The sequence below is a fragment of the Chionomys nivalis genome, chromosome 23 (genome assembly GCF_950005125.1).
Source record: "Chionomys nivalis chromosome 23, mChiNiv1.1, whole genome shotgun sequence".
NCBI classification, from domain to species: domain Eukaryota; kingdom Metazoa; phylum Chordata; class Mammalia; order Rodentia; family Cricetidae; genus Chionomys; species Chionomys nivalis.
The window spans coordinates 1491446-1514729 of NC_080108.1; the positions used below are offsets into that span (position 1 = coordinate 1491446).

General features: G+C 55.0%; 1 protein-coding gene across 2 annotated transcripts; it reads right to left on the reverse strand.

Moving 5' to 3' along the window:
• Positions 1–719: 719 nt before the first annotated feature.
• Wnt11 (Wnt family member 11) lies at positions 720–18681 on the reverse strand. 2 transcript variants are annotated; one of them, XM_057756238.1, is made up of 6 exons: positions 18469–18681; positions 14713–14895; positions 8256–8491; positions 6582–6859; positions 3813–4105; positions 720–1373 (listed from the first exon to the last, which is right to left on the reverse strand). In XM_057756238.1, exons 2-6 carry the CDS (start codon positions 14793–14795, stop codon positions 1199–1201), a joined length of 1065 nt encoding a protein of 354 aa, XP_057612221.1. In that variant the 5' UTR covers positions 14796–14895; positions 18469–18681; the 3' UTR covers positions 720–1198. The 2 variants fall into 2 exon arrangements, with proteins under 2 accessions (XP_057612221.1, XP_057612223.1); XM_057756240.1 differs by lacking the exons at positions 14713–14895; positions 18469–18681 and having other exon boundaries at positions 6746–6859; positions 8256–8393.
• Positions 18682–23284: the final 4603 nt, after the last annotated feature.

Genomic DNA, 23284 nt, shown 5'->3' on the forward strand with positions numbered 1-23284 from the left:
GCCAGCCTCCCACACAGGTCTAAGCTGTTCAGCACAGGGGTTCAGAGTCTACGATGACCACCCCTGACTCAGGATGCTACAAACAGGCTATCCAGAGCATGATGGAAGGTTTTACTCCCAAACCCACGGGTACAGAGTTCTATATCTCTGAACACAGTAAACGCCAGGGCTGCTGTAACCCAAATGAAGCCCCACCCCCTGCTGAATGGATCCAGCAGGATTCAACCCCAAGCCTGGGGTAAGGAGCCCTCCGGGATCCAGTGATCTGCCTCCTTCTTGGTTGCCTAGTTCCTAGCCACTATCTGGGGTCCCACTGAAAACCCACCAGGGCTACCTCGCTAAGGTCCCAGCTTCCCAGGGTGGCTTTTCTTGCAGCCAGCTTAATGGGTCTAAAAGCAAGGCCAACGGCCGTGCTGTGGTATTAAGAATGTCCCTGAGGAATAAAGACACTGCCAACTGGGTTTATGTTTCAAGACGTCTGTCCTCACCCTTGACCAACAGATCACAGACAGGGAGATAGGCCAGGACCAGGTCCGGGGACCGGGTGGGGTTGAGACATCAATGGGAGGCCGCCTTGTCTAGAAACTGGAGAGTCCCCCCGCCAGACCAGGAGCTAGAGATTTGGGGGGCAGGCTGGGGCTTGCTCAGCATTCATTGCACACAGTTGTTTAAAATATAACCATCATATATATATTTTATATATAATATATAAAGAGGAATTGAAGTGAGCCACCCCAAAGAAAAAGTTATATTTTATAAATATTTCTGTAACTCCCACATCCCAAAGGAGAGGGGAAAGAAAAATAAAAATTTACAACCCAGTTAGTGGTTCCATGTGGTGGGCACAGGGTCCCAAAGAACATTCTGGGAGGCTGGTCTTCCTGACCTTGAAAGGTCAAACGCACACAGTCCTACCCATCCCTGCCCTGGCTTCTTAGAGCAGCCTGGAAGGCAACATGTGGGCACTCGGGCCCCAAGCTGCCAGGTTATTTTTAATCCTATCGGTTTCCTTTGATGCCCCAGCCCTCCCAGGGCTACCAGGCCTCCTGTTCCCGGTGGCTTCCAAGTGGAGTCCCAGCACAAGCCTCCTCCCATGCCTGGCATCTGGGATCAGCAGGGAAGTCCACAGGGTCTCCAGGCCCTTCAGTGGGTCCTCGTGGGGGAACAGCGCCCCTCCACAGGGGCGGAGCGTGCAGCCTCACTTGCACACGTAGCGCTCCACCGTGCGTTCACACCTGCGGCAGGTGACGTAGCAACACCAGTGGTACTTGCAGTGACACCGCTCCACCACGCGGTCCGTGTAGGGGTTGTAGCCGCGCCCGCAGCACATGAGGTCGCAGCTGTCACTGCCATTGGAGGTTTTGTTGCACTGCCTGGGAGTGGGAGTGAGAGGTTAGTGAGCACCCTTACCACCAGCACCTGCCTCTCCCTGCCAAGCAGCCTGCACCCTCGCCATTGTAGCTGGCCCAGCCCTGCAAGAAGGGGGATCAATCTGGGGGGAAACCGAGGCTTTGCTCCTCCCCTAACTTCCCTGTGTTTACAATAAGTTCTGATGGAATTGTTTTATTTCCTGAGTTGTCTGGTGTCCTTTTTTTTTCTTCTTCTAAATACCAGAAGAACTCTCAAATCAGTATCTATTAATCCTGACTTCATATTTAATCCTTAGAAAAATGTGTGTATGTGGTATTTATGTAGTAATGGTCCATGTGCACAAATGTGTGCATGCATTTATTTGGAGGCAGAGGTCCACATTGAATGTCTGTCTATCTATCTACCTATCTACCTACCTACCTACCTATTGAGAAAGAGTCCCTCACTGAACCCAGAGCTCAGGGATCCACTTGGCAAGACTGGCCAGTGAGTTCCGGGGCACCTTCCTATCCCTGCCCTCACCTCACCGTTAGGGTTCTAGATTTATGCCATCATGCAGGTGGTAGGGACATAAACTCAGATCCTCATCTGTGGCGGGCAAGGGGAGGTTCAAGAGAGGGTTTCTCTGTGTGACAGCTCTGGTTGTCTGTCCTGGAACCAGTTCTGTAGACTGACCAGGCTGGCCTCAAACTCACAGAGACCGGCCTGTCTCTCCTCCCAAGTGCTGGGATTGAAGGCGTGTGCCACCACCGCCAGGCTGATCCTCAATCTTACAAGGCAGGTAGGTACCTTATCAACTGCACCTCCTCCCCAGACCCCTCCCTTTGTAATTAATCTTTAATTAAGCTGTAATGGAGGTGTCATTTTTCACAATCAAAAAACTCAGGAGACATTCTGCAACACTGAAAACAGCCCAGGAGGCCAGCCGGGCTGGGCACTTGGGTCTGCTGAGTCCAGGCATGCAGGTGTCCAAGGGAGCCCGCAGTGGCAGTGACACCTCTGAGGCATTCCACATCCTTCTGTTTGTGGAGCAGATGCAATGCATGGCAGCAGCTGCTCTCACTGCAATGAGGGACAAGCAAAAGTTCTCTCTCTTAACACCGGTGCCAAGGCCGCTGCTCAGCCTCCTCCCCTAAGCTATGGCAGGAGGTGAGGAGCCAGGAAGGTCTCCCTGCTGCCATCCACCTGCCTGATAAAGGGACATCTATTCAGGTGAACTGTCCCTTGGGCGAACGCTGAGGAGGGACTGTGTCTGAGGGATACAGCTGGGGACAGAGCAGCAGAGCGCTGAGGAGACAGGGTGCTAACCCACAGCCTATGGGGAGAGTCTTCTGCGATTCTCTGCTCACTCCATGTCCTCTAGGGCCCTGTGCCCAGCCCCTGTGTGTTACAGATTCAACTCCCCTTCTCAGCCACTCACACCCACCCTGCCGCTTCAAAGCCGACTCGCGTTCCTTCCTGTCTCCTTTGCCTGACCCACTCCACCTCCACTCTGCCCACCCCCTCAATCTGGCCTCCAGATGGGAGCCTGGGCCTCTTCCTCACAGAGCCCCGGCCCGTGGGGACAGAGCCCCAAACCAGCCCTCCCCTCTCACAGGCAAGACCGTGGGCTGTGGAGGAAGTAGAAGCTGGCCGGGCACCAACTATGTGCCAGACACGTTCCCAGACACCCGCTCTCTGCTCCGTATTTCCCTAACCTTGTGAGCACCAGCTTCGTGGAATGCTATGAACGGCTCCTTAATAAAAGAGTTCCCCGGCCCTGTACCTCTGGGAAACTTAGTTTAATCAAATCCTTAGCTGAGGCTCCCTCAAGCTTTGGGGATGGCCAGAGAGCTGCCCAGGTGCATCTGATCACAGAACTTTCTTCCCTAGGTTTCCAGGAACCATCTTTGTGAAAGCAGCCACCTAGCTCCTTAACAGCCCCACCCGGCACACAGTAGGTCATGGGCCCCTTTCTTGTCTTTCCTGTCTCCCTATCCAGAGCCAGGGTTGGGCCAGCTATGTGGACCTCAGGCCCAACCTATGTAGTCCCCAGGGGACACGGGAGGACTAGAGTCTGAGGGGTGGGCACTTATCAGGGAACAGCTCATCTGTTCTGCTTTGGGTACTTCCTCGGCTGCCAGCATCTCTCCTTGTGCCTCTCAGTTCCTCCTTTGTCCAATGAACAGGAGGGGCATTTATCCCTCACCTGTCCCTGTGACATCTCCTGAGCTCCTGTTTCATGTTGGGCAGCTCTTCCTAGTCCCTATCATACTTCCCGCTGCTACTTCCTGTCTAGGGAGAAGGTGGGGGCATCAGCCTCTATCCCAGAGTCCCCTCAGTCTCCCTGGAACCTCCTCCCCACACTGGGCAAGGACTCCACTCTCCAGTGGCCAGCTGAGTCACCACTGTGCTCGGCCCAGCCCTGAGTGCGGTGTGTGTGTAGGTGACAGGGCACCTACCTGTCTTGGGTCCCGTGGGATCCCACCTTCTCATTCTTCATACAGAAGTCAGGGGAGCTCTGTAGATACACCAGTTCTGAGTCCTTCACGGGCCTGATGTCCAGGTCCTTGGGCACCAGGTGCTTGCGGGTGCCCATCGGCCGGTGCACCACCTTTGTGGCCGATAGGTAGCGGGTCTTGAGGTCAGCAGCCACATCCCGCAGTTCTTGCAGCCCCTTCCAACAGGTGCGGATGGAGCAGGAGCCAGACACCCCATGACACTTACACTTGGTTTCCAGGGAGGCACGCAGAGCCTGCGGACAGGCAGGGTATCGGCAGGATGGCCAGAACCCCTCCCTGGCCTGTCAGGGCTCTGGTCCCCCCACTTCATGACTGTGGGTTCTTGGGAGTTCATGTCCCACTGGATCCTCAAGGGATGGAGCATTTGGCACTAAAGGGTGGGGGGTGGGGGGTCATGCTTCTACTCCAGGGCAGCTAAGAGGGGCAGGCAGGAAGAGTGGTATTCGCAGATAGACACTCAGCACAAATGTCCTAACACAGCTGCCGCAGCCCACCCGGGAGACCCACTTTTTGCCCTGTCCTAAACAGGAAGGCGTGAATATGCTGCGCCCGACCCCCAAGTTTGCAGTTAGAAGATTGCGGGGCTGGGATTTGAACCTGCATCTGACAGTGATTCCAATAGCTGACGTTCAATTGTTCCACGCCTTCTCTCTCCCACAAAACCAGGACTTACTAGAGGCTTGCCTGAAGAGCAGCAAGAAGAGCAAGAAGGAAGGCAGCTGGGGAAGGATTGGGGAGACAGGAAGGAGACAGTATGGGGGTGCACCTCTTTCTGGACCCACCCATGGCTGCCAGGTGACCCTCTGCCGTCACCCAGCCTCTCTGCTCTGAAGTCTGAAGCTGGCAGGCTGCTGCTCCCTGGTTGAGTGTGGTAAGGGTTAAATGAGCTGTACCAAGGGGTGTGTGGGTTATAACAGTTTAAATCAATATTGGCTCTGAACATGCAGTTTAAATCAGAGCTGTGGGGGAAACTGGAAACCCCTGGGCCAGGCCCGTAGGCAGGATCCAGCCCTGGTCTGAGAAATGACTCTTCCCCCCAAGTCTTCCCTGGGCCTCATTTTCCTGTTGGTGTCTGAGGGTCAGAGGTCAAACACCTTCTAAGGACCCTTCTGTTTGGCCCTTCAAACCCCTGCTCACAGGACACTTCCCTCTCCCTTGTCCTGCAAGGGTCATGGGTCACCTATATTCACACCCTGCATCACATGGTTGAGGAAACTGAGGTGAAGATTGGCTTGGCCTTGCTGCAGTCCCTCAGTCAGTCAGTGAGTTGGTGGGGAGCTAGGCAAAGTCAAGGGATCATCCTTATCATGGCAACAGGAAATGGGGACTGAGGAAGCACACTAGGTATAAAATCTGGAACTTGCTAGACACCTAGGAGGGAGAAGAAGGAGACACAAGCACCAGGGACAGAGCGCTGAAGCTCGGTTTCTTGAATCCGGTCTGGAAAGGTGTGGACACTCAGGGGCAGGTGCTAAATTGCCTGGTCCTGATGTCATTTAAATTCTCACACAGCTCTGGACTACAGGGAACAGCATTCGCCTTTAGCAGGTGGCTCCAAGAACAGGCCTGATGTGTCCTGAGATGGAAACTAAGTATCCTCTTGCACCACACTGGAGTTCCGGCATGGGGGCAGGGGGTGCGGAGAGCAACCCAGCTGGAGGCTGAGGTTACCACAGAGTATCAGTGGAGCTAGGTAAAAGCTCTCTGGGTTCCCACAATGGGGCCAGTCCCAGGGCTGGGAGGCAGGAGCTCCTGGCTAGTGTGATCTGACCTCAGTTTTCCCTGACTGTCCAAGGACAGCCTGGACATTCAAGAGTCACCAGGGACAGGTGAAGGTGGGTGGGTTTGCACAGATTCCACTTCCTCAGGCCACGTGTTTCTGGCTGAGCCACCAGGGCTAAACCATGTGAGAGATTCCTTCTGCTACATAGGACACTCTTCCTGGGGCCTTCCCCTATCAGTGAGAAAGGGACAACCGAACCTTCTGGGAGTTGTTCTGGGATCCCAGGAGAGAAAGAATAGAGCAGGGAGCACATGTTCAGACCACAGATTGGTGTGAAGTTTATCATTCAGAAGTAAAGGTGATTGCCACGGACCCTGATGACCTGAGCTGGATCCCTAGAACCCAGTGGGAGAGAACCAGCTCCCCCAAGTCATACTCTCACTCGCACACACATACACATGCGTGTAAAAGTTTAATTTGGTTTGTTCATTCCTACACTCGCCCAGCCTTTTGGGTTGCAAGCAAGAAACAGGGAGACACTGGTAACAGATGCTGGGGAACCCATGCTCTCAAGGCAGCGTGGAATCCCCCTCCCCACTACAAAGAGGGGGTGTAGTGTAAAGTCTGTGGTCCAGCCCCCTCCCTGTCCTCAGGGAAGGCTGAGGAACTAGCAGGAGGACCCACCCTGTCACGGCTTTATAGCTGGGAAGGAACAAGGCCAGAGAGGAAGTAAGTCACCCTTCAGGAAGTCAGGGCCAGTACCAAGGGCAGAACTCAGAGCTCTGGGCTCCCAGCTCATTGTTCCCTCTGCTTGGAGCACCCCAGAGAGGAGAAGGGGCAGGCGAGCCCAAGCTCTAGAGAGGGGAGAGCGGCAGGGTCCCAGCCCATCCCCTCTCCCACACCCTCATGGGGCCCACCATGGGGGCGGGGCCCTTCTCCAGCCAGTGGCCCAGGCACACCCTCTGGGGCGGGTGGGGGGTGGTTACCTGTCTCCCCACTTCACTGTTGTGTAGACGCATCAGTTTATTGGCTTGGGATCCCGTTTTTTTCACCTTCATAGGAGCATCGGAAAACTTGGCCCCCATGAGGAGCCCGTAGCTGAGGTTGTCCGCACATCCTCCCCAGCGGTTCCCGGGCCCGGGTGGCTCACCTGGGACAGGGCCGCAGGAGCAGCCGGGCAGGTCGCCAGAGGTGCAGGCCCGGGCGATGGTGTGGCTGATGGTGGCGGCCGACAGGGCATACACGAAGGCTGACTCCCGGGTACCTGTGGGAGAGGTGAGGGTTAGCCGGGCTGGACGTCAGGAGGAGGCCAGACCTTGGCCTGAGGTCATCTTACTCCACCCGTACAGAGGGCAACACAGAGGGACCCAGCTGTCCCCAGAACAGCGCAGGAGACGGACTTGCAAGGGCTACTATTCTGCTAGTCACAGGGTGCTTTACATCAGCAAGAACCTCAGCCCCCTGAGCCCTGGTGGGAATTCAGGACTAAGAGCCTATTTAGAAACCCAGTCTTTGCGAGGGAATTTCACTGCTAAGATGAGGCCATCCCGGTCATGTGTCCTCAGAGCAGGAGGGAACTGGAGGTACACAGACACAGATGGGGGGCACCATATGACACGTGAGCTGGTTGTCACAGCTGTAGGTTGAGGTACTGCAGAATACCCACAGCCCCCTGGAGCTTCCCGGGACCCAGGGAGACAGCATAGCCCTGCCAAGAACTCATTCACAGACTGGAGGCTTCTGGAACAATGTAACAGTATGTAGCCCAGGCTGCCTTGGAGCTATTTTACTGCCACAGTCTCTCAAGTGCAGGATTACAGTCTGGGCGCTACGCACGGCTGGAAGACAGGACATTTCCATCGTTTGAAGGCAGCCAGTATGCAGGACAAGGACACTGTGACAGAGCCCCAGGAATGAGCATAGAGCTACTGGGGTCCCACTCCATTCCAGGCCATCCTGGCCCCACATCTGAATCCTGGCCCTGTCTCATAACTAGCAGTTACCACCCCTACAGAACCTCAGTTGCGTTAACTGTAGAGCCCACCTGACAAGCCTTCCCTGGTGTTCTGACATCTTGGGGGGGGGGACTGCCATCTGCCATCTGAGACCCCGCAATGCCTGGATGCTTGACAAAGTGGTTGTGTGGGGTATCCACTCAGCCCGTGTGCACTCAGGTTCCCTCCTGGAAGCCTGCTTCAAAGCTATCTGCTGCTGCCCGGACTACTTGGAGCATCAAAGCAGTTCCTGCCAACCAGGTTTGCCTGTGTTCACCTGCCTGCCCAGGGGTGGGCTATGCACCAGTCTCCTCATATGGACATGGCTTTCAGCACAGCAAGGAGCCACCTTGGTGTGGTCTACGGCAATATCCTTCCTTCATCCGTGCATTATAGCACACGTGTGTCCCGAAGTGTTATTCGGGCCAATGCATGTGCTGATATATTCACTCATTAATATTTATCCATTCCCCAGTTCGTGCCTGAAACCCATATCTACGAATGACTCATCCGCTCAAGCGTCTGCCCAGCCATGGCTTATCCATCTGTGTAACCATCCATCTTGTCGCTCATCCGTCCACCCATGAATCCATGCACCTATCCAAACACACAGAGCTTCCACCGGGATCCTCCCGCCACAGCAGCGCGGCGCCCCACAGCCCATACCTCTCTCCAGGTCAAGCAGGTAGTTGGGGGCGAGCTCGATGGAGGAGCAGTTCCAGCGCATGTCGGCGAAGGCCCTGCGGCAGGCCTTCATGGCCTCCCGCGCCGCGTGCACGATGGTGCGCATGAGCTCCAGGTTGCTGCGGCAGAGTTGCACCTGCGCAGACACCAGGCCCTCCAGCTGCTTGCAGTGTTGTGTCTGGTTGAGCGCGAGGGCTGCTGGCGTCTTGGACAGTGCTCTGCATACCCCGAAAACCACCAAATGGAAGAAAGACAGGGTGTGAGAGGTGTTTGGTCCGCAGGTCAGTCCTCCCCGTGAACAGACTCAGAATCATTTTTGCCAAGAGTCACGTGGCAGAGCAACGGTTTGCCTGCCCTAGCCCAACCACCTGCCGTTTGGGCGGGACACTATCTCTCTCTGGGCCTTACACCCTAATCCTAACACAGAATCACATCCTTTATCCTGCCTGAATCGTATAATTGTCTTAGGAACAGACACATCTGTAGTCTGCAAAACACTTCCAGCCACTGCCTCAGACCTCCTGGCCATGAGTTACTAAGCTCCTTCCATTCGTTCAGCACCGGTAGCTGTGTGCCAGAACCAGGGCTGGAGTCTCGTAATAATTACACGTGCTATTAATTAGACCCTTACGCTATTGTACACCGTGCGCTAAGAGCTTTACACCATTACCGCGTGTGATTCTACCACCATTGATCACTGTTGTAAAGTCCACACCCGTGCAAAGGATTGCCCATCAACAACTCAAGGACACTGAAGTTTATGGCAATCCAGAATTTAGAAAATTCAATACCTAGTCCAGACAGTCAAGGATCACTGTTCCCCTCTGGTCTTGGGGAACATTTAGTCCAAGGGCCCATTAGCAATGACACAGAAAGGCCCCAGATGCCCCAGCTCCTAGACGGCCTAGGGAAAGGCATAAGCTTGAGGCCCTACTGTGTGACTTGGGCAAATCACCTGACCTCTTTGGGCCTCACGGCCCTCAACTGCAGTAATGATCATTTCTACTTCAAAAGAAAACAGGGAGCCTTAAATAAGATAACGTGCTCCTGTCAGGCATAGCGACACATGCCTGTGATCCTAGACTTGGTAGCCTCAGCTCATTGCCAAGGGAATCTTAGATCCGAAGGACTGAAGAGACTGGGTTTCCTCCATGTTGGCAGACGAGAGTGTACCGCTCTTCCTTTTTGAACAGCCACAAAATCCTGGCGAAGGCCAAATGAGGTAATTTTTGATAAGTTGGTTTCTTTCTGCCTGTCTGCCACACTCCACCCACCATATAACTCCCTCTGCTCCCACTCCATACAGACACAGAATATAGACACAGGAAGTAGACCCCTGAGGGCAGAAGGCCTGGCATTTGTGGTTAGGAAGCCTTGCCTAGCCTAAGATCAGAGGTGAGTGTCCTAAGCCATGTCCTTCCCTTTGACCCTGGCCCACACCAGTCCAAACCATCGAGAGGAAACAATGGCTTCCTGGCCTAAGCAGATCCATTTGGCCAGGTGGTATCACCTGTGAAGTCCGCCTGTGTGGGCTCAGACTATAGAGGCAAATGGTCCCTGTGTGGATCTGCTGAGGAGCAGTGTCCACAGCCCAGAAGTCCAGCTTTCCCAACCTGGCCAGCAAGGCTTGCCTGCTTCCTAACAAGCTGTCAGGGCCTGGGTGGGTGTGACCAACAACTCCATTCTCCCTACTCACTTGCTGGGTCTTCTGTGTTTTCTATGGTTGAAATGGAAGGTTTCCACGGGCCAGGGGCACACAGCCCATGCAAGCCCCATGGCTGTCTTGGCTTTACCCTAGGCTCACCTAAAAGTAGGGTGCCAGCCAAGAAATGGGGTGTGATGGAGCCCTTCCTGCTGAGCAGTGCAGGCAGCTCCTGAGGGTTGAAGCTTCTCTCAGGCCCAGTGCTCCCCAGTACCTGGGGCTAACTAGTGGGAGAATCTGGGGGACTCTGCTTCCCTAGCTCCCCCTTCCCTCTGAAGTCCCAGGCATTTGCCTAACCCACACCAGGCTAACAGTATTTTATCTGTGAGGGTATCTCCCAGAGGGCTAACTCAGCAGGATACTTTGAAACTCTTTCCAGGGGGCAGGTAGAGTGTAGCCAGACCACTGTTGGGGACAGAGGGACACGGGCATCCATGGGACCCCCAGGAGCAGCTGGTACAGTGATACACCTACTGCTCCACCCCCAAGCATTGCGAGGGCTTCCCAGGAGTCCTCTGATTAGCGGTAATGACCTGGGTAAGTGAGCCCCCTTGGGGAGGCAATCAGGACTAAGGCAAAGGCGGGGGAGCCACCGTGGACAGCTCGCAGGCAGGTCTGGTTCAGAACAGCTCTAATTGGAAACATTTCAGTTTATCTGCAGTGGGGAGGTGGGGGGAGAGGATGCAGGAGGGGACAAGAGGGAACCGAGAGTTCACTGGGGAGTCTATGCCATGGGTTGGGAGGGACTTCTCTCAATCAGGAGTTGGGGTTCTCTGGCTTTAAGCTCTGGCTAGGCTACTTATTAACCATGTGACCCAGGCAAGTCACTGCCAGTGCCCAGCCTCAGTTTCCCAGTTTATAGTATTCAGTGCCTACAGTTCTGTGGGTGAGGGCGTTTTCCAGGGCTACAGCTGGGAAGTTCCTTGTGAGCCACAGTCCAAGGCCTGACATCAAAAACTTCACTCAGAAAATGATAGGGCCTGCCTCAGGGTTCTCAGAGTTAGCCAGAGAAAGTAGTCCTTTGGTTATGTTTCTGTGGACCCTGCTGACCCCAGGAAGGTGGGAGAACCTATTCCCTAAACCTATTTAACCCACATGCTACTAGGCTTTGTGCTGTCCTGGACCACATCCCAGACTGTTAACCATGAAGCAGGAAAAATGTCTAGGCCAACTAAGCAAGGTCAGCCTTTCTCGGTGCTTCTATCTGGCTCCCGGGGATGGCCTTGGGAAGCTTTTCCCTTGGTGACATGTTGGAACTCCTCTGTGATGTGTTAGGTCTAAGAACCAGAGTTTTTTAGGATGCCTGGTTAGGTTGAGGTTGAAGTTATCAGTCCCTAGGAGACTGGCTTCCTCCTAGAAATTTAGGAGCTTAGTGGCTTGATGAACAAGGCCAGCTCCTTTCCTGTTTCACAGATGGGTCAAGGGCATTGGATGAAGAGCAGGAAGCCTATAAACTAGAGATCCAATCCTGCCTTGCAGAGGCCCCTGCTCCACCCCGTATTCACTGGACCGTCCTCCCTTAAGGAGGGCCCTGACTGGTTGCCGTGCTCAGATACTTGCTAACCAGAGTGGAAAGGAGCTTTCAAGGACTGCCTACCCATAGGAGAGAGAGCTGGACTTGTCCCCTTCAGTGTGCAACAACAGAGGCAGAGCCCAGCTAGAAGCTAGACGTCACAGACTCCAGGCCAGGACTCCAACAGCCCAGGTCAGAGCTGAAGAGCCGAGGCACAGAGAGGCTGAAGTCTTGCCCAAGGTCTGCCTGACAGAAGGATTCCAAGGCTGGTACTCTCTACCCCACTTCATAGCAGCTGTGTGCCTTCTAGAGCCTCTTCAGGCTCTTCCTAGAGACGACCCACCCTTGCTGAGTAGCAGGTTCAGTGCAGTCAGCTGCTCTGAGGACAGCCTCCAGGGGTCTTTCCTCCCCCTCCTCCCCCAGAGGGGGCGAAAGGCTCACACCTGCTCCCCCCCACACACACACTGGACTCACCATGATTTGCTCCACCTCTGGCTTTGGTAGTGCCCTCCCTCGAGGCTCTCACTGTGTCTCTAGGCAGTCAGGTTCTGACCCTGCTCCCCTCTCCCCCATACCACCTGTTTATGCTGTCCATCCCAGAAGCCCACCAGGTGGGCACCTCAGGTCACTGAGCCACATCTGGTTTCAGTTCCTGTGTCAAATGTCCCTTTCATCTCCAAGTCACTTTCCAAGACCAAGCACATGGTCCCTAGGACAGCTGGCCCTTGGAGTCCCCACCCCCACTGCACAACGGCCCTGAGACTTCCTTCTACCAACAGCCCAACTCAAAGCCCTGCTCTGCTCTTCATCCACTATGAAACTGTTTAAGAACCTCCAAGGGCCTGGGTGGTGGTGGTGCACGCCTTTAATTCCAGCACTCGGGAGGCAGAGGCAGGCGGATCTCTTTGAGTCTGAGGCCAGGCTAGTCTACAAGAACTAGTTCCAGGACAGGCTCCAAAGCTACAAAGAAACCCTGTCTCGAAAATCCAAAAACCAAACAAACAAACAAAAAGAACCTCGAAGGTCTTCCTCTCCTCCTGCTCAGGGAAACTGAACACACAGCACAGGTTGGGAGATGGAAACCAATTGTGGGTTTGTGGAAATCAGCACACAGCACATAGCAAGACTGCATCTGTGTGAACAATTGTTGATGCATACTATTTCCCTGAGGGGGAGAATCCCGGGTCTCACAGGCCCTTGTTGATAAATTTTAAGACAGAGTCTCCATTGCTCAGGGTGGCTTTGAACTCATCTGTAGCCCAGGTAGGTGTTGAATCTGTGATTCTCCTGCCTCAGCTTCTTCAGTAGCCGAGACTACTGGTCTGTACCACCCAGCCTTAAGCTTCTCCTCTCCTCCCAAGTCCTTCCTTCCCTATCTTCCAGCTCCAGCAATTATCAACCATTATCAAAGTTTAGCCTCCTGAGCCCTCTGCCGGGGCTCTGATCTCATCGTCACCGAGAACCAGCACGTGACCCTTGTGGCAGTTACTTAGCCTCTCCAGCCCTTCACTTCCTTATTGTGAACCAACTCCTCTCAAGGAGCGCTAACAAATCCGACGGAGGCCCACAGCTCTCAGAGCGGTGACAGGACCATTGCCTGCAAGGCACTGTGCCCCTACCCCTGCAACCCCAGCAAGAAGGATCAGGGGATGCTCCTGCCTCTGTCCATGCTCTCCTCCTGGGACACCTTCTTCACATTCCATCGCTGCCCATCAAGTCCTCCCTGGGGACACGGTCCCATTGTGTCAGGGCTTAGACTTTGGGGTGGAGCTAAGCTGCATGTGCTCCCAGCCAACCACCCATCCCACCCAGCACATGCCAGCTTGGGACTGAACCTCAGTATTCTCTTTGTAGGACAGGGAAAGAGGGACAAGAGCAGTGGCCCCAGGGCACTGCTTTATGAGCAAAATGAGTCACCCAGGTCTGGTTCTCAGCCATGAAGTAAGACCCTTGCACCTTTCAGCAAATGCCTTCCTATTCTCCCTCACCTCCTGGTCTGAAAAACAGTGGTGGTGCGCTTACTGACTTGTGTCCTGCCTGAGGCAAGAATGAGTAAGGGTGCCCAAGAGCAGCAGGAGCAGGTGGGGGGAGACCCACAGGCCAGACCACCTCTCCTGAAAACCAGAAGACATGAGGATGGGATTCCTCTTGAATTATTTAATCAATAACTCAGCACAAGAAGGGGTTGGACCGGTGACCTCAAGACTGTTTTTCCAAAGGTCCAGTGTCCTCTCTTTCAGCTAATCCATGGACTCTTTTCAGGAGTCATAATCCACCCCTTGTTTTTTTCTGCAGGCTCCCTACACATGACCCAAGCAAGGAGAGACTTAACACATCCATCCGTTCTAGACCCTCACCACCCTGGCTCTGTCCTCTGGGAGTCTCCTCCACACCACCCACGTGCAGAACTCCCCACTTCTGTGCCTGAAAGTGGCAAGCCGTGGGAAATCTCTGTAACCCACGTGGGTAACCCAAGCAGGCAGCCCCCCTTCTGAACTCTCAAGCCCCCACTCCTAAAGCGCTTGGAAAGTTATTTACAGTTGGGGTTTATCTCTCCCAGCCCAGGGGCAGCTCTTTCGGGAAGGGACTGCTCTTCCCTCAACCCCACTCTTTCTCCGCTGCCTCTAGCAGGCACCACAGGAGAAGCAGCCGCTTCACAGGGAAACCAAGGGGGAAATTGCCTCCAGCGACCATTAATCCCGACAGGACACCCTGCGCGTATATTTACAGCCTCTGGCGGTTCAGGAGCTCGCCAGGGAGCCCCCATTCTGATACCAGAGAGCCAGTACTAACTATCCTTCTGACGGACGAGTACACCGAGGCCCCAGGAGGTAGAGCTGGAATGACACTCCCCCCCCCCAAGGTCGCCCAGGTGAAGGGGTCAAAAGTGTCTTTGCAGACTTATCAGGGGGCTGGCGATCCTGGGCTGCCCCTTGCGTTCTGCACTGAGCAGACCCTCTGGATTGTGCCCCTTGGAGAGAATTTTTCCGAAGTCCTTTTTCTGGCCTTTGCACAAGCCTGGCCTGGATGAGAAAATCCCCTCATCCACTTCGCAAGCCCAGAGAGAGTAAGAACAGTATTTCACAAAGGAGGTGGCCAAAGCTTAAGAATCAGTGGTCCCCGACATCCAAGCCAATTTAGCCTCGCAGATTTTGGTGCGCTCACCCAGCCTCTCCAGCCGCTCTCCCCATGGCCCTTTGGAGTGAAGGCAGGGTCCTACTTACAGCCACTTGATGCCATAGCACACGCCAGTGTGGAACGCCAGGGCGAAGAGCAGAGCCTCGCAGACCTGCGGCCGCGCCCTCATCGTCGCGCGCGCCCGCTGCTCTCGGGGGTCGCACCCTGAGGGAGCCGCTGCGAAGTCCGCCGTCTGCAGGCTACCACTGCCGGTCCTGCGCGCACGCCGCCTGCAGTCGGGAAGAGTGGGGCGGCGGGTTAAGGCTGTGCGCTGGCGGGGAGGCGTTTTATTCAAATTACAAAGGAGGGGTCGGGCCGGGAAGGCCGAGCGAAGTAGGCGTCCGCTCCCGCCCCGTACCGCGCGAGACCCGCCGGCGTCAGGCTCGGATTAGGTGAGAACCGAGCGCGGCCGAGGGCGTGTCTCCCAGGCCGGGTCCAGGGCTATACCTCCCAGGAAGGACAGGGTGCCGCAGAACGGAGGTGCTGGGGGAGACCCAGAAGAGAACCTGGAGAGGACCACAAGCCGCAGGCGACACCCACCCAAGACGCACACAGACAAACTGACGGAAGAGACCCAGCAAAAAGAGGAACGAGGGAGCAGGGCCAAGGAGCTGATTCGAGAAGGGATTTAGGCTATTGGAATCCACGATACTGATTATTAGTTATTGCAGCTTTAGTGATTCTATGTTTCATCCCAAGTTTCCCTTTTGCAGAGAAGTCTCCTAGTGTGATCGCCTTTGCTCCTCCTAGTCCTGGGATCAGTATTATCAGCCCCTTCATCTCAATCGAGGAAACCGGAGTCCAGAAATGGGAAAAACGGCCCGGCTAATGCTGGACTGTTCAGCTATCTCGTCTACCTGTGCCTCGCGGGTCAGGTTAGGGAGAAAACAGAAGATTTGTCTTCTCTTGGCACCTACTTTTCAGTATGGGAAAGGGAAATTGGAAAAATGGAACGGTGGTGGATGCCCTTTACACACTGAAGGATCTGGAGAGGCTGAAGCGCCCCTTTGGACATCCCACTTGAGCGGACTAGGTAGTAGCCCCAGAGCTCCTTAGCGGAGCAGGGAAGCTCCAGGCCTGCAAGAGGTTGCTTGGGACCGCCAGGCGGCGAGCTAGGGCCGCGGAGGAGCCGCTACCCCGCCCGCTTAAAGACTGCGGAGCTGCTTTCTGAGGCTTGCCCTCCTCATCATTCTCACCTCATTAACTCCCTTCCCGGCTTCTTCCAAATTTACCAACACCTGGCGTTCGCCCCGAATATGCACAGCCCCTCTCCCCTTCCAAGGAGCAAAGACAAAGGGATTCCTCCCTAAAGGGTCCACGGAGTCTGAAGAAGGAGGTGCCAGACTTGGGGGAGGTGCTGGCGGGGAGGTCGCTGGAACAGGGAAGAGCGGTTCTCATCTGACTCTGTGAGGTTGGGCAAACCCTCAACCACCCCAGCCTTAGTTTTTCCTTTTATAAAAACAAAGAATTTTTTTTCAGCTTCCTGATCTTCGTCTACCCTCTCTGCCTGTGTCCACTATAACGCATACCTGTGTAGCCTGTGCACATGTATGTGTTTCGTACATGTGTGAGCGCGCGCGCACGCGCACACACACACGCTGGGATTTGAGACGTCATAGTTTTCTGGGGCCTTCTGGCAGTATCAAGAGGAATCCAAGTAAAAAACCTTGAAACACTTTCCCTCTCCCGTCCTCCACAGAGTCCCCCAGGTCCGAAGTGCTTGGCACAAACGAGTCTAGGTTGGGATCTCAGGGGAATTTTTGCTATAGTCCGACTCCTCCCATCTCTTCGGTATCCAAATCTTTCCCTCACTATTGAAAGTTTACACACTTCCCCAAACCAGAAAAGTATCTGCAGGATCGCGGCGGAGCGGGGGGAGGGGGGCCTCAAAACCCCAGTCGTTGTCTCTTTGTTACCTCCGTAAATGTGGGATCGCCGAAGGCGCCCAGAATTCCTGAGTGGCAAGCGAAGGGCAAGGGCTGGTCTCAGAAGGAAGCTCAAGGACTTACAGCGGGGAATCAGTGTCCAGCTCAACTCTCCTAGTGAGCGGAGGGGTGACCCTGATCGCACAGCAGACAGGTACCCAGGCCTCCAGCTACTCCCTGCTCTTGCCAGCAGCTCCAGCGGCCCTAGACTTCCTCCGCCACCACGACGCTTTGCTGAGGAAGCACCTTTGGGCCTGGGCCTCTGGGTCCTGACATTATTCTTGTCCTGCCTAAGAAGGTCCAGGCCAGCAATGCGAACCGCTGGGTCACCCTCTCAGCTTGCGCCCTGAGGGTCAGAGCGCATTCGACTTGGGGAGTCCCCGGCCCGCCAGGGGGCGCTAAACCTGGGTTCGACGAAAGCTCTGCCCCGGCCTCACACAGTGGGACTTCGGGCAAGTCCCCTCCTTTTCCTGGGTTCTAATGTTCCCGTCTTGGATGAAGTGTAGAGTGACTTCCCTCTTGGCCCTGGTTATCTCATAAGACTTGTTTTGGTTAGCCCTGAAACAGACTACGCAACCTCTTACTTCAGCTTGGGCTCCTAGCCTGCGTTGGGGACAGTCTCGTAAAGGGCCCGCGGAAAACAGCGGTGCTTATAGATAAAGAGAGAGTAATCCTTTCTTTTTCTTCTTGGACAAAAAGTCCAAGCTACTTAGCTTGCAGCAGTCGGAGGAACAAGCCTCCCGGGGTTGTGCAAACACTGGACACCAAAAGCACTTTAGCCCTGGCCGCCAACAGGTGGTCCTAAGGCTTGGAGCGGTTGAAAGCTCTAGAAATTTCACTTTAGGTAGCCTCCCCTCTTGGCCTAACCGGCGAGGATTTGCCAAACCTTTCCCAACCCCAATGTGCCATACTGGCCCAGGATTTGGTGCTGTGCGCCGGGACAATCTCCGCACCAGTATAACGCTCAAGCGGGCCGCTCCGGAAGCCTGGCCGCGAAGCTCTAAAAACGGAAAGGGTGAGACAGGGACTCCGAGCCACAGCTTCAAGGTTACCTGCGTGGCTGCGTGAGACCCGGCTTTAAACTCAGCCGAGATTCTGTCAGGATCATCTATGTTGCGCCAGGTCACCGCGGAGACGCGGTGTTTGGAAAGTAGAAAAGGGAGAGCGTGGAACTCTTGCCACCCGCTGGAGCCGGATCCTGCGTTCCCAAAGACCGTGAGGGACATGGAGGCACCTCAGTGCCACGGGTGGAAGATATGGGGCTGGTGGAACTCAGCCAGATGTTCGGAGCGGGAGCGGCTCCAGATGTGGCGCGGAGCTGAGGCAGGACTCTCCTCACTACCCCCCAACCTGGAGCTTAGGTCGGTAAACAAATTCACCCCACCCCTTCCCAGTTGCCTCTAGGTGCCCTTCTTACCACCCGGAGAGCCCCACCTCCGGCACTGGTGGGAGCTGCGGACTTCTCGGTCTTTTATTCCCTCCCCCCCCCCCGCCTCCTCACACACACCCTCTGTCGCAGTATCCAAATCCCCCACCCCCGGGATGGCTCCGGCGTGACCTCATCAACCCGCAGACTGCGAGGGAGGGGACCGAGTCCTGGGATGGGGGACAAATCGAAAGAGCTGGGGGAAAACTGAAGGAACCGTGCAACCAACCCATCCGGTGACCCCCCCCCCAGTCCCCTGGTCCCCGAGTCATTCCATCAGCTGTGCTCCGCCAAGGGGAGTTACTCGGAACGCTGCAAGAGAGGTGAGGGAAAGAGCAACGAAGGCCACTTTGGTTTGCTTCCCCAGGAGTAGGTGCCCAATAGGGAGGTCTCTTGCGTTCAGGCGCCCCTCTCCCTACCCTAGCGGGTCCCACCCCATAGCCACTGCTCACCTTCGGGGTACTCTCGTGGCTCTCCCGGCCGCCCTCGGGAACTGGGAATGCGGCCCCGGCCTGAGGGAGCGGCAAGGACAGTCTCTGCCAGACGCCGCACAGCAGGGCGCAAGGGATCTTGGCACTCGGGCGCTGAAGTCGACTGCTCTCGGCTAGGCTCGTCTCTCCGGCCTGCGCTCACGGATTTACGGAGCTCTCCCCTTTCCTTCCACGATCTGCGCCGCCCGCGGGTCCAAGCGCTTTATAAGGCGCGGACTGCCGCTTTGATCCGCCCACGTCAGCGCGCCGAATCCCCACCCGGTGGCTCGCGCGGGACGGGGGCGGGGTCCATATGACGCCTCGGACCCGCGGCGCCCGCCCGGCGCTCCGGGACACTTCGCACCCTATTGCAGTATGGAAGGGAACTTGCTCTCCACAGGCAGTGTTGAAAGCGTGCCTGCTGTGTGCCAGCGGAGCGCCGGGGCGCGCGGAAGGCCCACCTCGAAAGCCTAAACCAGCCAGAGGGTCTATCTTGGGTCACAGTGCAGAGCCCGGTGTCTCAAAGCGTTCTTACTTGCAGTAGGAGTTGGGGGTCCTGTGCTTCTGTCGTAGCCCTGATCCTGAAAGGTTCGTGGGGCCAACTTTCTAGGCAGCTCAGATGGGCTCTCGCTTCTAGGAGGTGCTGGGGCTCTGCTATGTGAGGCACATTGTAAACAGACTCCAAGTCGACTTAGACTCCGGCTTGATTGCAGGGGAGTCTTGTGGGCAACTCCACCCAGCGGTCCGTAGGGGCTGGATCCCAGCGGAGGACCAGGTTTCAGAAACTAAAGGGCACTGGAGAGGACTTCCCCTGAGATGTAACCCTGTCTCCAAGCTGTCTGTTAGACTTTTCCTATTCTTTGCAGCTGCAAATGAAGTGCTGTTCACAGGTTTCACCGGGGTAACACACATGCATACCCAAACACACGCCCAAAGGTGTGTATGGGGTGCCCACAATCCATAATGGCCCTGAAACCTCCTAGTCCAATAGCCCCTCTTGCACACTGGGCTGGGGCAAACCATCACAATGGCTACAAACATACTCTCAGGAAATACCTGTACATATCCCATGTCCACTTGCTCAGTAGCCCAGTAGTGTGGGGTAGTCATATACATGCCATTAGATAGGCACTCAACACAGACTGCCCTCAAACCGTTCATGCACAAACATTCAAGTTTCCACACACAGTGAGAATACGTATACAGTTCCCAGGCATGCAACAGCAAACACACACACACACACACACACACACACTACATATACAAACAAGAAGTCTACGAACACAAGAACACAATCTTGGGGCTTCTTCATCAATCAGCTCAGGGCACTGGGTCAGTCCCATTTTAAAGACAGTGGAATGGCAGTGGGGGCTTTGGATTGGATGTTCAGGTGCTGGGGGGAGAGTAAGGCAGTTCCTCTTGGAAGGCTGGAGACAAAGGCCTCCAAGGGCTCAAGAGCCCGTGCCCCCCCCCCCAGCGCCACCAGAGAGGTCACAGTCAGAGCTGGTCCAGGTGGTCTCTGTCTGCTCCGAGAGGCAAATCAACAGTCCCCAAACTTCTGCCGTGATATCTTGGGGCTTCCAGCTGAGATAGAAACGGAGACTAATTAGGAATCACAGTATAGATCTGGGATTCCATTCCAACCCTGGAGCTCACACCTGTAACCGGAACACACCTGTGGATCACTGAGGATTTGAGGCTAAACTGAGCTGCAGAGGGGGTACCTGTTGTAAGATGAAGGACAGCAAGATAGATTTGGGGTTCTAGCAGGATTTCCCTGGTTCTGTTTTGAGCTGTGTGACCTTGAGTAAGTTGTTTAAATGTCACCGTACTTATCTGTCTTGCCCATAAGACAGGAATAATAGAACCCCCCAAAACCATCTATACTCGCTAGTCAGGATTAACACCCCAGACTAGAAAGCTAAGGCTCAAAAAGAAGTTGCTGGAAAGCCTGGAGCTAATGCCAGACCCAGATATCCCCTGCCCAGGTTCAATATAGCAGGGCCTGGGGTAAGCAGGTGGGAGGGGTAGGTAGACTCTCTGGACTCCCCGGGACTAAAGAAGGCCAGGAGTCAATTCTAGGACTCCCATGGCCTCGCTGTGGCCCCTCCTAACTGTGCCATCTCTACCTGGTGGGTGGAGAACAGGGCACAGCTCAGGTGGGACATTTTGCTCTAGGTGGGATGAAGAAATGATAAGGCAAAGATGCCAAAGGCTTGAATTGAGAATCAGAAGGATCTGGACCCAGCCTGCCCCCTCTGCTCCCCAGTCTCCCATCACTAAAATAAGGAGCATTCTCAAAGAGGCTCCGTTGGCTCTCGTTGGGAGAAGGTTGCTTATCATCTTCAGTGCCCATTAACTTTTTATCTACTCTTTCCATCCCCTTCTCTGTCTAACTTTCCCCAAGAGTCCTTCTCTGCCAGGCCTGTGCTGGACACCTAGGGCTTGAGCTCTGATCCAGTGGGAACAAGACTGCCCAAGGCAGAGCAGGACAAGGTATTATCACACTCTTGCTGCTGGGAGCACTCCCTCACCCTGCCCTCTCAGTCACCAGGGAGATACTAGCTATCTAGTAGGTCAAGATAGCATTTCAGAGGGCTTCCTTCTGCTCACACTTTTCCAGCCCCACCCTGCATGTGCCTTACCCAGGGAGGCACTAACTGTAGCTCTTTCTGTCATGCTGAACCCCTGCCACTGCTGGCCCTCTCTACTCACTTCTGCTTCCTTCCCTGAAGGCTAAAGTCTTGGTGGGGATGGTGGGGGTCAGATGGCTGCTTCCAGGAACCCCCAGTTAAGTGCCAGGAGAGCTAGTTTCAGTGAACTCAGGACTGGTTTGCTCTAAGATAAACAACTTGCTCTCTCTGAGCCCCATCCGTGGGTGAGAGTTGAGCTAGGTAACCTCCAGAGTCCTCTGGCCCAAGAACCCAAGTCCTAATCCTGATCTATAGCAAAAGAGGGGAGGGAGGGAGGGAAGAGAAGAAAGAGGGATGGAGGGAGGAAGGAAAGCTTACATTGCGGCTACTGTCTCTCTCTCTCTCTCTCCTGATCCCAGGGATTCCTAATCTTAACCCTAGATGAAACTGACAGAAACCTTCACTATCATTTTCCAGAGGGACGTAGAGGTGTCCTGCTCTGCCTTGCTGACAGTCTCGTCTCTGCTGAATTGAGAAAGGTTTGTCTGGGGACGAAGGAGCATAAGTTTGAGCAGAAGGGTCTAGTCTGGCTGCCACCTGCCCTAGGCTTAGCATGCCTGGAGGCTAAACCCTAGGCAAAGGGCGGCTACTAAGTAACCATTGTGTCGCCAAAGCCCCGAGGCCTAGGGCTCACACTTTCCTCTGCTTGCCCACTGGGGACTCTGAGGAAGTGGTTCAGCCACCAAGTTCCTTGCCTTCATCATTTGCACAACAGGAAACGCAGCACCAGCTCCCCCTAAAGCTTCTGGAGGATAATGGATAGAAAGGGCTTGTATATGCCTTTACTGTGTGTGAGCCACTGCACGCACCTCCCAGGCCTGTTCTCGGTCTCAGAGGCAGCCGTGGCTCTCTGCATGTGAGCCCACCAAGCCCCAGGCCTGCAGAGAGGTTGTGCAAGAGACCGGCAAACCTGGTTCTGCTCACCGCCTGGGAGGGGCCTGTCCTCCCCCTCCTCCTCCTCCTTCAGGGCCGCAGGGGAGGTGTTGTTATTCTACAGCACCCAGGGAGAGGGTGGGGAGAGGTTGCTTTCCTGGGTGCACATAAGGAAACACCACAGGTCATGTCTGCTGAGGCGTCACTTCTGAAAGGCTGCCTTCAGTTCCCATTGTTGAGTGGCCCTAGTGTTTCTCAGGCCTCTGTAAACTCCAGGAGAGAAACCGAACTTCAGCTAGTGCACCTGCAAGGGACTTGGGCCACTGCAGGAGCAGCCAGTGGCCTGGAGGAAGAGATGTATCTTCATTCTGTTCACTGAAGCCACCCAACTTCAGCCTGGCCCTTGCTGTGACAGCCCCAGGTAGAAGCCTTTCCTCTCCTGATTCTGTGTCAGTCCCAGAGAAGGGGCTGGTTGACTGCTTGGGTCATGTTTCCTAACAGCCAGGAAGAGGATGCTGGGAAGGACCAGAAGAGAACCAAGGAGCAGGGAGCCACCAGGCATGCATCTGGGTGCAGTTTCTTCTGTCATCCAGCTTCTATTCCCCTCCTTGGAATGCGAGCCAGTGTCGCAACCTGGGACCAACTTAAAGATACAGAGCAGAGGTACGAAGCTAGAGGGACTGAGCTGAAGGAAGCCTCTCCTCCCTGACATTGTTTTCTCAGCTACCACAGCCACGAGAAGGCTGACTTACACACCCTGCCACAGGAGAAGTCTGTCCTTCCACCCTTGATCTGGGCTGGCCCGTGACTGTCTAGTGTGACCAAGGCAAGCTGGAGTTCTGTCAGGCCTCAAGTCCTAGAAAGTTCCCTCTCAGCTCCCAGGGACGGGGTGGGCACTGGGCTGCATGAGGTGAACACGCTAAGGATGAAAAGATAAGGCTGAAGATAGTGCAGCGGGTAAGAGGATTAAGGATATGAGTTCAAATCCTCAGCATCCGTGTATAAAGCCGGGTGGGTAGTGTGCGCCTCTAACTCAGCTGTCGGGAACTGAGACAGGAGGATTGCTGAGATTTGCTGGCTGCCAGCCTAGGGTCAAATGAGAGACCCTGACGCAAAGGAACAGGGCAGAGTGACACGTAGTGGCCTCTGTGTGCACACACACACACACACAGAGTGAGCAAGCCAAAATATGTAATTATTAAGTAATATTACTTCCCAGTCTCAGCATCTCA

Coding starts and splice junctions, on each gene's coding strand:
- Wnt11 (XM_057756238.1), bottom strand. CDS start 14,795: ATGAGGGCGCGGCCGCAGGTCTGCGAGGCTCTGCTCTTCGCCCTGGCG. Junction 8,492..14,712: donor TGCTATGGCATCAAGTGGCT/GTAAGTAGGACC, acceptor CGGGGTATGCAG/AGCACTGTCCAAGACGCCAG. Junction 1,374..3,812: donor TCCCACGGGACCCAAGACAG/GTAGGTGCCCTG, acceptor TCCCACTCCCAG/GCAGTGCAACAAAACCTCCA.